The sequence below is a fragment of the Lissotriton helveticus genome, chromosome 9 (genome assembly GCF_964261635.1).
Source record: "Lissotriton helveticus chromosome 9, aLisHel1.1, whole genome shotgun sequence".
NCBI lineage: Eukaryota > Metazoa > Chordata > Amphibia > Caudata > Salamandridae > Lissotriton > Lissotriton helveticus.
This window is the reverse complement of record NC_136070.1, coordinates 279,616,405-279,632,591: the sequence shown is the minus strand read 5'-3', so window position 1 is coordinate 279,632,591 and position 16,187 is coordinate 279,616,405. Positions and strand designations below refer to the sequence as shown.

At 49.2% G+C, this 16,187-nt stretch overlaps 1 protein-coding gene across 12 annotated transcripts in view; it reads right to left on the bottom strand.

Annotated features, from left to right (window-relative positions):
* The window catches only part of NRXN3 (neurexin 3), a 2,205,897-nt gene that overhangs the window by 576,785 nt on the left and 1,612,925 nt on the right, over positions 1-16,187 (bottom strand). The window contains exon 1 of one of the 12 annotated variants that reach the window (XM_078659990.1): positions 8,804-9,494. The exons of the other annotated variants lie outside the window; for them this stretch is intronic. Coding sequence (XP_078516116.1) covers positions 8,804-9,059 — 256 coding nt within the window. The 5' untranslated portion in view covers positions 9,060-9,494. Of the gene's footprint in view, positions 1-8,803; positions 9,495-16,187 lie in introns of those variants that run through there. 12 annotated transcript variants of the gene reach the window in all.

Below are 16,187 nucleotides of genomic sequence, written 5' to 3'. Positions count from 1 at the left end.
CCAGTTCCATTTCCCTAAAATATTTTTGGCGGGCTAAACCATGTACACCATGAACTAAGAAAGCACCCAGATGGCAACTGAGTGGTCCTAAAGTTTGGTCGCAGGCTGCTGATGTTTGATATGGGGCGTTGCAAGGGTCCTCTAGCCCCTTTATGAGGAGGTGATAATTATAGTTGGTGGGACTGACCTTTTTGATGCGCACCATGGGTGAGACCGAGACCTTGTCTACAGGCGCATCCATGCTGCCTCCTTAAAGTGGCAGCCTCTATTCTTGTCCAATGGCTGTGTGTATAATGCTATGACAAGTGTGTGACTGTGGAGAGCTTGCATTGGTGGCCTTTAGTCAGTGCATGGCTCAGTGCATGGCTACCACCTGTTGGCTCTTCATGGTTGCCCCACCGCTATCCCTTTTTTTCCATTTACCCAGATCTAACTTGAGCTCACAAAACTTCTAACCCGATCTGATCTACTAAGAACATTTTTCAAAAAGCCTGCAAAGCTGCCCCTTCCTTCAGTTTCCTTTTTTAATGTCTCGCTTAAAGTCAGATTTCACATCTTGGTGCAAATTATTTCAGTTGCTGCATCTCAATTCAGAAGAAAGGGAAGCCAACACATTTCCCCCTCTCTCTATATGCTGAGGTCTTGATCTTTGAATGATTCTGCAAGTCTTATTGAAACTGGAAACCTGCTCAGTTCCTTGAAGATCTATTAACACTGGACTATTCAGCCCAGTACCAGGAAGCCCTTCTGATCGTGAACTCTGACCTCTGTAGATGGTATGGTAATGTATTCCCCAAGGCTGTGACCTGTCGAGATCCATGAGCAGTGGTGCTGCTCTACCTGCCTACATATTGAAATACTGGCCTGAGGAAGGGAAATACCTTTAGCCCACCTGAGCATCATTCAGTGATGGTGGCAATAGGCCCTGTGTGTTCCCCAGTGGAACGCTGAAGGACACAGAAGATCAATGACCAGATCTTCAGGTGAATAATCCCTAATTTTCTTGACATGTATAGAGTGCACACATACTTGTGTCAATAACATTTGTATTTTACCACCATACCCCAAACACACTTTCCTCTTTCAGTTCTTAATCAAACTGTTTCAGAATGTTTTTTAACAAGTATTTCTGATATTTTGTTTATAATGTTACTACCTACTGTGATTATCAACAGAGTATCCCCAATGTTTGTTTTCAAAGAAGAGTTGGCCAGAGGCCTCTCCAGTCATGATTGTGCCAAGGTATCTAAGAAGCAATGTGAGTGATCACCACTAAAGCGCCTAGAGGTGGGGTCAAATGGAAGTGTCTCTGCTATGTGGACTCCTATTGCCCACTCCCAGGACCCCAAAGCACACTCCCAGGGGCAGCGCACACCTGCCTTCCAGCTCTCTCCAGTCCTTTGACCTCTTGAGGTGGGCAGCCTGGCTGTTGGGTTTACTGTTGCTGCTCTGGCATCGCTGTGCAATGCCCTCCTTGCTGCCCACACATACTCTACACCAGGCGCACAACGCCCATTGGGCTCAAAGGGCTTCGCCCCCCCTCCCCTTGCTGTCGTGTGTGTCTGCCCAGGCTGAGTAAGCTTCCCGGGTACACACAGCCGCAACCGAGTATTTCACAGGTCTTTCACAGGTCTTTAAAAGACCATTTACTTGTTAAGGAGGCTTTGTTTTTTTTCACCCCTTCTTAGAGCCCCTGCTTCTCCCCTCTGTATATTTGCTGGAAGAATCAGCCCCCCGAAATTTTTAGAAGCCCCCCACCGAAATTTGGCTCTAGTTGCGCCTCTGCTGTACACCTGACTCTAAAATGTACAGCGCACGCTTTTAAGAGAAGCAGGAACACGGAGCTGGAAGTCTGCCCCCAGTGGCCACTGGGATATCACACGCTGCTGCACTGATGGCGCTTGGGGTGGCCTGTCAGAGCCCAAGAGAGAGCAGGCAGCCTGCAGCAGGCTCGAGCACACTACTCACCTCCTAACTGTGAGGGGGAGTGCTGTGCTGTATTGCACGCATGCGGAGTATGGGCAGTGTAAGAAACCTGACGAGTGATTAAGGCCGTGTTTCATTGATGTGACGTACACAGATTCCATATGCTTCCAATGTCCTGTGAGCAGCAGCACGGCCTGGCTGACATGCACAGGTTTAGCACACGCTGCTCGGTTTGTGACGGGCAGGCGCACGGCGGAGGCAGCTCGGCGAAAATACCCTACGAGGAAAGTAGTGCACATTCTCCCGCCTGCGGCTCTTTTCACGTGGCGGGCCGAATACTCAAATATTTTGGAAATCATTACTAATAGAGGTAACGGGAACAAGTCCATGTGCTGAAGATGGAGCCCTCCTCACGTACTGAACAGGACACCATACACCTTACACATCCGACCCAAATCCACACTTTATTCAGCACTTTACACCAATGCATCACAACATACCACAGATGTCACCATACAATCTAACACGATATCGTACTGTACCGCTCCATAAAATGTCCTACAACACCTACACAGCCTCTCATCATTGCATCTTACAACACAACACTGAGCTACACCTCATCACAATACACAAGGTTGCACACCACCCCATAGTGCTCCACTACACCATTCAATACATAGTATTAAATGTCACACCAGACCTCGAAATGCAGCACCGTGCCATACAACACCATTTCATACTGTCATTCCACACACTTCTGCACCAACCACACCACAGCACTACACACCACTTCATAGCTGGGTGACTTAGTGGACTGATGCATCCACTGTAGGGAGCTGTGTTCGACCTCATGGTCACAGGTTCTAATGCTGGCAGGTCCACTCAGCGTTTCATCCTTCAGAGGTTGATAAAAATGGGTTCCATTGAGTTTGGGAACAATAAACGCCTGTTATTCAACGCCACGATACAATTTGGTGAACGTGCACTTTACAAATACCCATGTTATGTTATAGCATATCATATAGTACTTGGTAACAGATGCACAGCCACTCGAAGGTATGAATGTGGTGCTTAATTTGAGCCGGTGGTTTCCGGTGCTCACCACGGCACTTAATCATCAACACCAGTTCTTTTAATGAGCAACACTTTAGGTCACATTGAATTATGGAGACATTAAGTGATTTGCCCAGAATCACAGGATGTTGAGCCAATGCCAATACTCGAACCTAGTTCCCCAGCTTCGAAGTCTGCAGCTCTTCACTGGACATAAAAAGCCCACACTAGACTAGTAGCAAGCAGATCCAGGCTTGACAGTGAAGGTCATAGTACCAAGTCTACCCTAAAGATATTCTGAACTGTGTGCCAACCATCAACAGGCACAAAAAGCACAGACTAGATTAGCAAGAAGAGCCAGGACCGGTGCTATAGATCACGTTATCAAATCCACCCCATAGGTACCCTTAAATGTGTGTCACACTATCACCGGGCATAAACAGCACACACTAGACTAGTGGCAAGAAGAACCAGGCCTGAAACCGAAGGTCAGGGTACCTAATCCATCCTAAAGATAAATGGAAATATGTACCAAACCATCACCAAGCAGAAAAAGCACAAACTAGATTCGCGCGAAGAGGCAGGTCTGGGGTTAAAGATCACGGAACCTAATACACACTAAATGTACCCTGAATTGTGTTCCATCCCAACACCAGTCATAACAAGCACACATTAGACAAGCAGCAAGAAGAACCAGGATTGATACTAAAGATCACAATACCTAATACACCCTAAAAGTACCCTGAAATGTGTATCAACCCCTCACCAGGCATGAAAAGCACACACTAGACTAGTAGCAGGAAGAACCAGGCCTGACACTAAAGATCAGGGTACCTGATCCCTCCTAAAGACACCCTGAAATGTGTACCAACCATCAACAGGCATAAAAAGCACACACTAGACTAGTAGCAGGAAGAACCAGGCCTGACACTAAAGATCACGGTACCTGATCCATCCTAAAGACACCCTGAAATGTGTGTCAAACCATCACCAGGCATAAAAAGCACGCACTAGACTAGTAGCAGGAAGAACCAGGCCTGACACTAAAGATCACGGTACCTGCTAATCCATCCTAAAGATACCCTGAAATGTGTGTCAAACCATCACCAGGCATAAAAAGCACACACTAGACTAGTAGCAGGAAGAACCAGGCCTGACACTAAAGATCACGGTACCTGCTAATCCATCCTAAAGATACCCTGAAATGTGTGTCAAACCATCACCAGGCATAAAAAGCACACACTAGACTAGTAGCAGGAAGAACCAGGCCTGACACTAAAGATCAGGGTACCTGATCCATCCTAAAGACACCCTGAAATGTGTGTCAAACCATCACCAGGCATAAAAAGCACACACTAGACTAGTAGCAGGAAGAACCAGGCCTGACACTAAAGATCACGGTAGCTGCTAATCCATCCTAAAGATACCCTGAAATGTGTGTCAAACCATCACCAGGCATAAAAAGCACACACTAGACTAGCGAGATCAGGCAGCACGATGAGAACACACGCCTGAAGCACAAGATCACGGTACGTCTCCGCCCTAGAGTCACCCTGAGATCTGTGCCAACCCATCACCAGCCATAAAACATCCAAATAACCCAGAGCGCAATGAAAACGGGGGAAGCTGTGCAACATTAAAACACCGTGGGGCAGCATTTGGCTAACGACTGGGCGAGGGGAGTGTGGGCATAGAATCGTGTAAAAACACGGGGGGGGGGTGGTGCCTGTGTGTGTTTACACACGCACATATTACATAGAATTGTGCAAAGATAGGAACACAACGCCCTCGTACAATGCTCCACGTAATAACGAGTCTGGTTCATAAATGCGCGTGTTCTCATTTCAATAATTAACATATCGATAGCACGTTCATTTGAGGGATGGCAGGTATTGCAATCACTGTTCTAACATTAAATATTACTATCGCTTTGCCCCCACTTTGCTTTACTGGGAGAAAAAGCAGCACTGCGCGTTATATACCCCCCGCCCTAAAAAAATTAGCAAAAGAAGGTGTCACAGAGCCCTGTCGAGGCCTCCAGGTATATTCATTGCAATATAAAAGAACTGGAACCTCTCTCCCTGGCGCCCCCTGCACACGGTGACCACACTGCTCGCACACTCATGGCAAATCTTTGGCATTCGCATGGCACGCTTTTCCCAGACTGAAGGCAAACTCCTGGCACACTGCTAAGCCTAACACTCGAATCTGCTCGCACATCTGTGGCACAATCGTGACACACTCCTGACACACTTCTGCCACAATCTATCCACCTCGCTAACACACACTTCACACACTGACTGTGGACACCTGGCACGCTGCTACCACTGCCCTCGCTTATTTCTGGCCCCCTGGCACAATCAATGCCACAGCTGACGCGCAGGGCGCAGTGACGGGAGACTCCTGGCACACTGCCAATAGTAGCATCGCACATCTGTGACACACTAGTGTCACACTCCTGGCACACTTCTGCCTCAATCTATTCACATAGGCGGCATGCATTACAGCACACTGACTACAGACTCCAGGCACATTGCCAACACTGATCTCGTACATTTATGCCCACTCCAAGTATGGTGCTGGCACAGTCCATGCCACAGCTGGCGCGCACACTCTGCAGTGACGGGATGCTCTTGGGACACTGTTTATACCCCCCACGCACACTTCCGACACACTCCTGACACACTCCTAGTACAATGCTGGCACACTTGTACTGCCACTGTGGAACAACAATTTAACCCTCTGCGTGCTGGTGACGGAACCACTCCGTCACCAGCCACGGACGCGCTGTGCAAATGACGGAGTGGTTCCGTCACGGTCCGGCTGCCGCGCATGCGCGGCATCAATTCCGCGCCTGCGCTGGGTGTTCTATTGAGTGGGCGGGGCCGTGACGGAACCACTCCATCGCAAGCACAGCGCGCCCGTGGCTCGTGACGGAGTGGTTCCGTCACGGGCATGGCGGCGCCGCACGGCCCCCCTAGCACCGCAGCGGAATTACCGCCGCGGTCAAGGGGTTAAAGCTGTCGCACAATCAAATGGAGGAGCTATGTCCTAAAGGCTCGCCCCTTTTCATTAGTACTTTCCATGCACCGGCACTTTACCGTGAGTTCCTCGGCCTCAAATAGGGAGATTTAAGGACCAGATGTTCAACAATTCCATTTTGCAAGTCTCAAATTGCATCATTTTGCGTCTCGTAATTTGCGACTCGCAAAATTGAATGTACAACAGCGTCTCAGACACTGTTTGCGCATCCCAATCGGGTCGCACAAGAGCTGCCTCATTAATATTCACGAGGCAGGTCGCAATTTGCGACCCCATTGGGAATGGCCAGCCCTCCAAGGGATGGTGGCCTGCTGGGGTCAGCAGACCACCATGTCTGTGACTGCTTTTTTAAATAAAGCTGTTTTTTTTTTTAAGGCAGCCCGTTTTCCTCAAAGGAAATCGGGCAGCATTTCAAAAAGAAAAATGAAACATTTCTGTTTATATTTTTTAAGGGCAGGCAGTGGTCTATGGGACCACTGCCTGCTCTTAAAAAAAAAAATTCTGCACAAAGGCGACCCCTTCCTGTTTGCGAGTGGCTCACCACCTTTTCTGAAATAGTTGGGAAACTGCGAGTGTTTTACGACCGTAATTGCAGTCGCAAAACAATTGTACATAGAAGTGTGACTCGCTTTCAGGAAGGATTGGCCTTGGCACGCCCCCTTCCCAATAGCGAGTCACAAACCCTATTTTGCAAATCGATAATAGGTTACCAACTCACAAAATAGGGTTCGTACATTGCATCGGCCTTTTTGGCGCTCGCAAATGGGGCAATTTCCCATTTGTGACAGCAAAATAACGGTCGTACATCTGGCCCTTAATGAAGAGTCCTTTCGCGATTAGCACGCATATCGCACCTTTTAATTGATTTATTCTGGTAAAATGTAATTTTTTCTTCAGTTTTATCTGCTGTGCATTAGCTTTTTAGGTAGCATTAGGGTCAGCTATCGAAGAGCCCCCCTCCCCCCCCCCCCCCCGCACTAACACTTTACCTTGTGTACACTTGAATTAATCAGGACATTTACCGAAGTGACCTTATTCTGGTAAAATGCGACCCTTTCTCAGTTTTGCCTGCTGTGCATTATCTTGTTAGGTTGCATTAAGGTCAATCATCCAAGCGCTCCCACACTATTACTTTACCTTCTGTGTATCTGAATTAATCAGGACATTTACCGAAGTGGCCTTGTGTTTTAGCATGCACGTATTCTTTTAACTGATTGTGTACTGCTTAATACTGTGCTCTTATATCATGTAAAGGATGTAATGAACCAAACCATGATTAATAAACTGAAACTTCTGCCACAAGCTATTCACATAGCTGGTACATACTGCGCACACTGTGCACAGCTGGCACGCTGCTGGCACGGTCCTCGCACGTTCCTGCCACACTCGTGGCACACTCCTAATACACGATCTATTCACACTGTGGACACCTGGCTCACTGATGATACTGTCCACGCACATGAATGCCCCACCCCCACGCACGGTGCTGGCACCACCCATGCTGCAGCCGACACATTTTGGCACAAGGGCGAGAGACTCCTGGCACACTGCTAATGATTTCATGTCACACTTCTGACACACTCCTCATGGCTTACTTGCAAGTGCACTGCTGGTGCACCTGTGCCACAATCTATTTACACAGATGGCACACTGCGCACGCTGACTACGGGCTCCTGGCACACTGCTGACACTGCCCTCGCACATGTATGCCCACGTCAAGCAGAGTGCCGACCCAACCTATTCCACGGATGACAAATTCTTGATGGAGACTCCTGGCACACTTCAAATTTTTTCATGTCAAACTTGTGACACGCTCTGGACTCACTTGTAAGTGCACTGCTGGTGCACCTGTGCCACAATCTATTTACGCAGATGGCACACTGCGCACGCTGACTACGGGCTCCTGGAACACTGCTGGCACTGCCCTCGCAAGTTTCTGGCACACGCCTAGTGCACTGCTGGCACACTCTGCAACAGTCCTTCCACAAAGTTGGCACACTGACTATGCACTCCTGCCACAATGCTCACACTGCCGTCGCACATTTATGCCCACGTCAAGCAGAGCACCGACCCAAACCATTCCAAGGATGATACATTATTGATGGAGTCTCCTGGCGCACCTACAATATTTTCCATGCACATTCTGCCTTACGCCTGCTCACAAGCACAATACTACCAGAGTCATGCCGCACAGCTGGCACACCCTGGGCACAGTAACGGCACACCGCTTTTAAACGTATAGCATAATGTTGGAACCCTTCTTGCACACGTATGACACGCTCTTGGCACGCCTGTAAAACGCTTCTGGTAAAGTCCTAGCCACATCCAGTCACAGCTGGCACATGCCTGGCACAACGCGAGCACTCGTAGGGGCAGAGTGTTGCACTACCGTTATAACCCTAAAACGAACCGGAGAACCTGTTGGCACAGCACCAGCCCAGTCCAGAACATATGGCCCACCCCAGGCACCCCCTGGGCTCACTGCTGGCACACTCCTGACATTCCAATTCGAGGTAACGCGCGTGCCATTGGCGCACCTTCAACACGTGTGGCACAATTTTGACGGATGAATGGCACCCCGCTGAAACCACTGCTCGTGCAATCCTGGCACGAGCCAGCCCAGCGGGGGTTCCCACGCCCAGATAAATGTTCTGTTTGAAACAATTTGCATGTAAAGTACTGTCAAGGTCTCCACAGACTAACGGAATGCTAACCATTTCGGACAGCGCGCGCCCACCCTCCTCCCCAGAAAGGCGAATAGAAGAGAGCGCCTGGTACCCACCGTGGCTCCCGCGCAGGGAGACGGGCGAGCGGTAGATCGAGACGGGCACGGAGTGCTGCTTGGTCCCGTGGTAGTGATGGTCGTGTTGCGAGTTCGTGGATGAGGAGGACGACGAAGAGGCCACGTTGGAAGAACTCCACACAGAGCCGACCACACACCCCCAAAACACGGACCATATCCACGGTGTCCGGGCGCAGCAGCGCGCGCTGTTCCGGGGTCCCGGGTAGCCGCCGATGGCCCCTATCCTCAGGCGCATGGTCAACACGAGGGGCGCCGGCTGCAGGAGGGCACGGGGGCTTCCAGCCAACAGGGCAAGTTCATGATGCCCAGTACCGGGTCATTCCTTCCCAGGACCTCCTCGGCCCAGCCAACCACAATGCCAGTTCCTTAAATGTGGGTAGAGCGACTGTCCAGGTAGTACGTCAAAAAACTCCTCTAAAATTTCACCTGATAGGTAGCTCAGCGGCTTAGTGCGCCAGCTGCTGAGTTATGCCTGCAAACTGCTGGTTTGAAATACTGCTTGTCGATTGAGCCTTCCGTCAGTCTGGGGTTGTGAAAAAAGTGCCAGATGATTGTTGGAAAGTTGCACCTGATGTATAGAGCTCAAAGACGCTGCAGCACGGCGGTAGTTAGCATCATATGGTTATCTCTTCAGGGTCTAGTGGTATTTTTCGGTCAGATTGCACGGCAACCTGCCTAGCATGAGACGGGAGCTGAGACCAGGGCTAGCCAGAGAAAGTGCCAGTCGAGATGGTGGGTTAGATCCAGGAAAGGGGAGTAAGACAACCTGTCTCTCTGAAGCGTTTCAAAGCGCAGCCAAGCCAGAGAAAGAACATTCCATTATCCCATCAATACCCAAACGAGAGTTCCAAACGTCATCCGAGATAGATCGGTGGGTTAGTGTATCAGTTACCTCAAAAAAGAGACGAGTAGCAAGTCTCGGGCTCAAATTAGACAGAGGTAGACTCAACCGTCGGGGATGAAAAAATTAGGAACATTCAGTTGCATAACATCAGTTTTGTATAGCGCTATAAAATCGCAAGAATCTGGAGGCAGGCGCTAAATATTCAACAATGAATATTTATTAGCAAGACTGTCCAGACCTCCCTCGACGGATGCACTCTAGTTTATCCCAAGGAGTTGAAAAGGCACTTAATGTCCCCTCCTTGGGGGCCCGTGCATCACCTCTTTAGGTTCCAACCAGCTGCCTTTGCGGAGTGTCTCACATGCAGAGATGTAAGTCAGGCTCGAGGTAGGGGTGCAGCAGCCTGGCGAGGAGGAGGGGGGTCTCACACTCCGATCCTGCTCTCGTCCAGGGGGTGCTCCTTCCAGGACTCTTGCACTGTGGCACTTAACCCTGCGCAGCCTCGTATGTCTCGTGTGGTCCAATTCCCAAAGAACTGCTCCACCGACTCTGGAATACCCCAAAGCAAAAGGGATGGAGAAGCCTGCGCGGGACCTTCCTTGGGCACGGGTTCAGGGCGTTTGGGTGGCGGTGCCACAGGCAGAGAGCAGCTGAGCTGGGAGTCCCACTCCGGCTAACTCCTTGCTGTCTTCCACCTGAGTCTCAGAGCGGCAAGTGGGCGAGCTCTATGCAAATGACAGCACACCAGAGAGCCAATGGCGGGAGCCCTTGAGCTCACCGAGGCCACTCATTGGCTGACGGTGAGACTGAGAGGCGCGGGGATGTGGGACTGGAGCTCCGCCAGCCCCGGCGCTGGCTCTCCCCGTGCCCCCATTCATTGCCACGAGCGCGCACACTGGCATCATCCGAGTAACTGCTCCGTGCAAAGCGAGTGTGATTTTCAGACTGTTTTCTGTGCTACGTGCGTGCAGTTTAACGTTACTTGCTTGACCACAGGCGTAGGTATCAATGGTTTAACGTTACTTGCTTGACCACAGGCGTAGGTATCAATGGTGCAGCAGGTGCAGTGGCACCGGAGCTCGTGGGTCTGTGAGTGCCACTGCACCCTTGTTATCACAGTGGTTTACCACCTGCAGGGGCTCATGGTACTGTGTTCGTCTTGCCCCAATAAAGGCATGGTACGCATGGAAGGGCATGCGGCGGCAGTCTGCCACACGGTGCGTGTGTGCACTGCCTGCACATACCAGCGGGTGCGTATAGGCAGTGACGCAAATGCCGAAGACATGGAGTGGAAAGAGAAGAGTGAAGGAACGGTGAGGAGAAAGGGATGAAAGGTATGAGAGGTTAAAGGGGCGTGGCAAGGAGAGGGGGCGAGGAGAGCGAGAGGAAAATAAGGAGAGAGGGGGCAAGAGCAGAGAACTAGAGCGAAGGGAGAACGGAGAGAAATCAGTTAGAGAGCTGGTGGGAGGTATACCAGGGAGAGAGATGTTGAGAGAGGAAGAACCAGAAGGGAGACACATGGAGGGGAGAGGAGAGAGACTGTTAAAACCAGGGTTGGATTGGGATTAAAAATTGCCCCGGGCACGATAAAAAAAAGTAGCCCACATTTGCATATTGCCTTTGCAAAACACTGCTTCGGCGAAGTTTTATTTAAAAAAAAAGGGGGGGGCTAAAAAAAATGCATGTATTAGCTTGGACTGGTGAAACACACCTGTGAGAGAGCGCAAACTGATTTAAATGTATGAGTACATCACACTTATCTGTAGTAAGCATAATTCATGAAGAGAAATGCCATGAGTGCTAATAGTATTTGCGAATATATCCTAAATGTATGGCTAATGTAGAGATTTAAGTAGAAGTGGAACTAATACAGAAATGTGTGACATTATATGATTTTAGTAGACGTGATTATTCTTATTCTATGTCGTGTAGCTGTTAACGTGTAAGATGGTATGTGGTTAAGAGCAGAAAGTGGTAGGCCTCAGGGCCAGAGCTGGAGCTAAAAGGGAAGGTGTTTCTTTTCACGACAAAGATTGTATTAAGGTTTTTGGTCCTTGCATTAATAGGCCATGATTTATAGAAATGTTTACTTATTAATAGAATAAGAGTATTAACATGCTTTAATTAAATGAAGAAGTTGAATATTATAATCGTTATGAGAATTATTGTAGGCCTGAAATGTTTTAGCATTGATTTACACGTACATGTCTGGGTTGAGAAATGTTGCAGGCCTTTTTAGAAGTATATGAGAGTTGGGTTCTTGGCTACAGATATCTGTCTGCAAAGGAAGAGGGGGGATTCAATTATAAATGAATGAATAGAGGTCTGTTCAGTAGACGGCCCAGACGTGGAGGAGGGTTCTGGAATGTTTAAGGGGTATCAGCGGGCCGGAGAAGAGTCTGAGAAGCAAGGTCAACTCTAACGTCTGAGGCCCAATACAAAGCATCATGGAAAAAGCCTGAAGTTGCACCACGTGAGAGGCGTTTCGCAAGGGGCGTCTCAAATGTTGTTGACTGTTTTGTATTAGGGACAGCACCCCTGGGTGGAGTTAGAGCAGAGACCTGAGGACCCTTTAGAGAGCGGATGGGTAGGCAGAGAGGGGTCATGACTGGAGAACTTTAGGTTTTCACCAAGAGACTTAGAGTGGGTGACTTCCCTTGGGGGTCATTCATTGCTGACACCTTTGTTAGGTTGGGATTTGGTTAAGTAGGGATACCATCTAGAACAGGGTAGGGACGCCTAACCTGTGTTTGTTTTCCTCCAATCTAAATGAAGGAGCGATATGCGTCTATGCTTATAGCTTTATTATTCTTAGAACTTGTGTTAGTGATTTCTGTTGCTCGTTTGAGGGCTTTTCGAGAGCACATGTATGTAATTGGACCTGTGTATCTCGTGAATCTCATTTTGAGATGCCTGTATTTGCAGCTCATTATATCTTTACAATAAACTTTTGAAACTTAGAAGTTGTCCGTGATCTTTGGGAGTAGAGTCCTTTCTTGGGTGAACTGACTTGGAAATAGGTGCACTTTCTTTCCTTACAGACAGGCAACAAAGGTTCAGTCGACCAGATCGAGGTTTGGATCAATAGAGATAAGGTATCGATCAAAATCTCGCCCTTTCAGTTGGTAGCTATAGAGGATGGTTGCCTTCTTGAGGACGGTGACCTAGGCCAGGTTAGCTTACCCCAAGGCCCCTAGAAATCGATGATCGGAAGAACAGCCCGCAGAAGAAGATCCGGATGACGTGAGACAGAAAAAGCAGCAGTATCGGTCGAGAGTGAGTATAAAGGGTTATGCGTGTTAGATTGCGGTGTTTTTGTATTGTATCTATGTTGTAATGTCTGGCGGAGTTGAATGTCTGTAGAGTGACTGTGGAACAGGTTGTGAGCGCGCGCAACCGGTGAAAATCTTAAGTTCAAGGAGAGCTTAAGTGGTTCGGGTGTATCGGACACCCAGAGTAATTGTCAACTAGTGTGAAGGGGGTCATGAGGTACCATTGATCACCCGAGAGACCGAGATAGGGGGAACGTAAGAGTGAGTGCGTGAGTAACGGACGCTGGTCGGAAGTTACTGTGTGTGTAAGCAACCTATCAGAGAGACGATAGACATTTCGTCAGTTGTGTTGACAATTACAGATAGACTGTGGACGTACAGTCGAGAGAAGTGACCGCTTGGTCGGAAGTCGTCATTTTTCGGTGTATGAATGGGATGCATGCATAACCGGGAGACGAGTTGAGAAAGGAGGGGTGCTGCTGCGAAGCGGAGAAAAGTGACGTCAGGTGGTGTCGCGCAGTGATTGGCTGACCGGCGAAAGACCGCGCTGTGATAGGCCAGCTAGCGAACACGTCAGACAGGGTCGCGACGTGATTGGCCGACAGGAGAAAGACCGCGCTGTGATAGGCCAAGCTAGCAAAGCCGCGACAGGATTGGTGGATTGTCATCAGGAAGTAAACAGAGTAGCGAGGCTGGATTTTGTGCGCATAATTATGAAGTGTTTTAAATGGTTGAAAGCGCTGTTTAAGAAAGAGAAGCGAGGATCGTATGAAGGGGAAGAAGCCCCGCCGGAGGGTACGCCAGCTCGTTATATGGCAGTAAATGTTGGGTTGCATACGATCCTTTGGATATCAGAGTGGAGTAAGATTACTGAAGGAAATGAGGAACTGACGTTCCCGAAGTACGGGACGTTCAGATTAGAGGTGTTACATCGATTGAAATCAGTCATGACCTCAAAGAGACCCTTGCCTAGACCAACCCAGTTTGAAGCTCTTGAAGCATGGATTAGGGCAGCGCATGAAAAGAATATGAACAGACGACAAGAAAGGGTGAAACGATCGGTAAGGGCAGTGCAGGATGCCAGGTGGGATGCGGATGCTAAAAGATGGAGAGTGCATAATTTGGAAATAAATAAACTGTACCCAGTGTTAGAGGCGCCAGTAAATAAAAGTCCCCTAGAAGAAGATGATGAGAGCGAAACAGAGGATAGCTTGATAAACAGATTACTGACAGACAGGCCACCCCCGTATAATAGAGCAGGGGGAGAGGTCGAGAATACTGAAGGAGCAAAGGGGGGCAATGCAGGAGAGCATAGACCGCTTCCCAGTTCAGAGTGGGATCCTGAGCCAAAGAAAGAGTTGCTCCAGCCTAGTCAGGTGCAACAGGTAGTCGGTAGGTTTGTGGTACAAAGAGCGCCGGAAACGGAAAGCGCCACATCCTACCCATTACCAGATGCACTACAGGTACCTGTTACCATAGGTCCTATAATATCGATATATGACCAAGAGAGAGCAAAAGGGGAAGAACGGAAACGGAAAGACAGAGAAAGAGCAGAGCAGGCAAGGAGGAACGATACCACTAATTCCCCAAGTCAGATGCCGATACCCAGAGAGTGGAGCACCCCGATGCAAACAGCAGGGGACCCAGGAGGAGATCCTGGGGGCCCTAGATGGCCAATGGATTTGAGGGGATCGGGACGAAAATCCTTTCAAGAGCTAAATGAGTACATGAAGCAGTGGGATGAGGCAGTGAAGGCTCAAAAGTGCATCAATGCTGCAGAAGCAGAAAGGGAAAGTCAGGACAGCAGAGCACGGACTCACTGCGGGGCTGGGGAGAGTAGCCCGGAGTGGGACTGTAGAGGGAGTAGGGGAGTCACCCATTGGGCCCGGAATGGAGGTAGAACAGATCTGGAAAACGGGGGCCCCGGGAGTGGAGGGGTGGCGCGCCCAATACTCAGTGAAGAGGAGAGGAGAGCGCAAGAGTACAGAAACAGCTTTAAGTGTCCACACTGTGTGCCTGGCACCAGAGAACAGAATGGGAGTTGTGAGAGGTCGCACCATAGTCCCTGTGATGACAGAAATGAGCGCAGCCCAGGGAATATGGGGAACCAGGAAGGATCGTATCGGATACTGAGTGATACGAGGCAAAGGGAGTGTAGCGACCAGAGGGAAAATAACAGAGGGGTGTGCGGTGAGAGGAGAGAAGAAGAAGAGAGTGGGCAGAGAGAGAGTGGGGGTAACAGGCCCGTGTTCCATCACCTTCCAAGATCAGATGGCCGAGCATGGGACCTGGAGAGATGGGAGCGAGGGAGGCCACCCATTAACTCTCCTGAGCCCAAACGTAGAGCTCGAAGTTGGGATGGGAGGGAGACCAGTGAGCCCCCTTCGAAAGACATATTGCGAGCTGAGATAAAAGCCAAGAGACTTGATGTCTCCAGCTTAAGGTCAGATCTGGATGACATGGTAGATGGTACCCTGCCTTTAGAAAGAATGGAAATGTATGAGCAGGATGAAATACTGTATATGGCAAAGGACATCACACGAAAAGCGAGAGCAGTCCATGAGAAGTTAGTCGAACTAGCAGGCAAATATATGGTGGACTTGTCAAGAACCAAAGCATTACAGGGTAACCACAGGCTACATTACTCAGATCGAGATCTAGATGAGAGGAGAACGATTGGGCTGAAAACACACATAAGGGAACTGATTACTGGAATAAGGACATGGAGGGCACTAGATAAATGGGAAGAGAGGTGGTCCAAGAAAGGGACCGGCAGAAGAAGCATGATTGGTATGACACCAGGACAGCAGGGAATAGAAGCTTACCCTTTGCGAGAAGTTGCAAATGGGAACTATGTACATGTCCCTTGGAGTAGGGGAGATTTAGCTGCTTTTACCACCTCTTTCCCCAAGTTACGAGAGAACCCTGTGGAGTGGTACAAGCAAGTGGAGAGATTTGTAAAAATCTCCAAGGTCCTTTGGATAGATCTGAACACGCTGTTCGACATTGTAGTACCTGGAGACCTGTGGACAGCATGTAAGGTTAGCGCTGAGTGGCCCACAACGGAGCCAGCGAGAGATGCTAAGACTAATGGGCCGTCCGAGATTGTGATGGCAAAATTCGAGAGAGTGATGACTTGGCTGAAAGAGAAGGTGCCAATGCAAGACATAGATTGGGTCAGAATAGATCGAACAAGACAGGAACCCAAAGAGACAGTTCATGAATATTACGAGAGATTGCTGAAGGC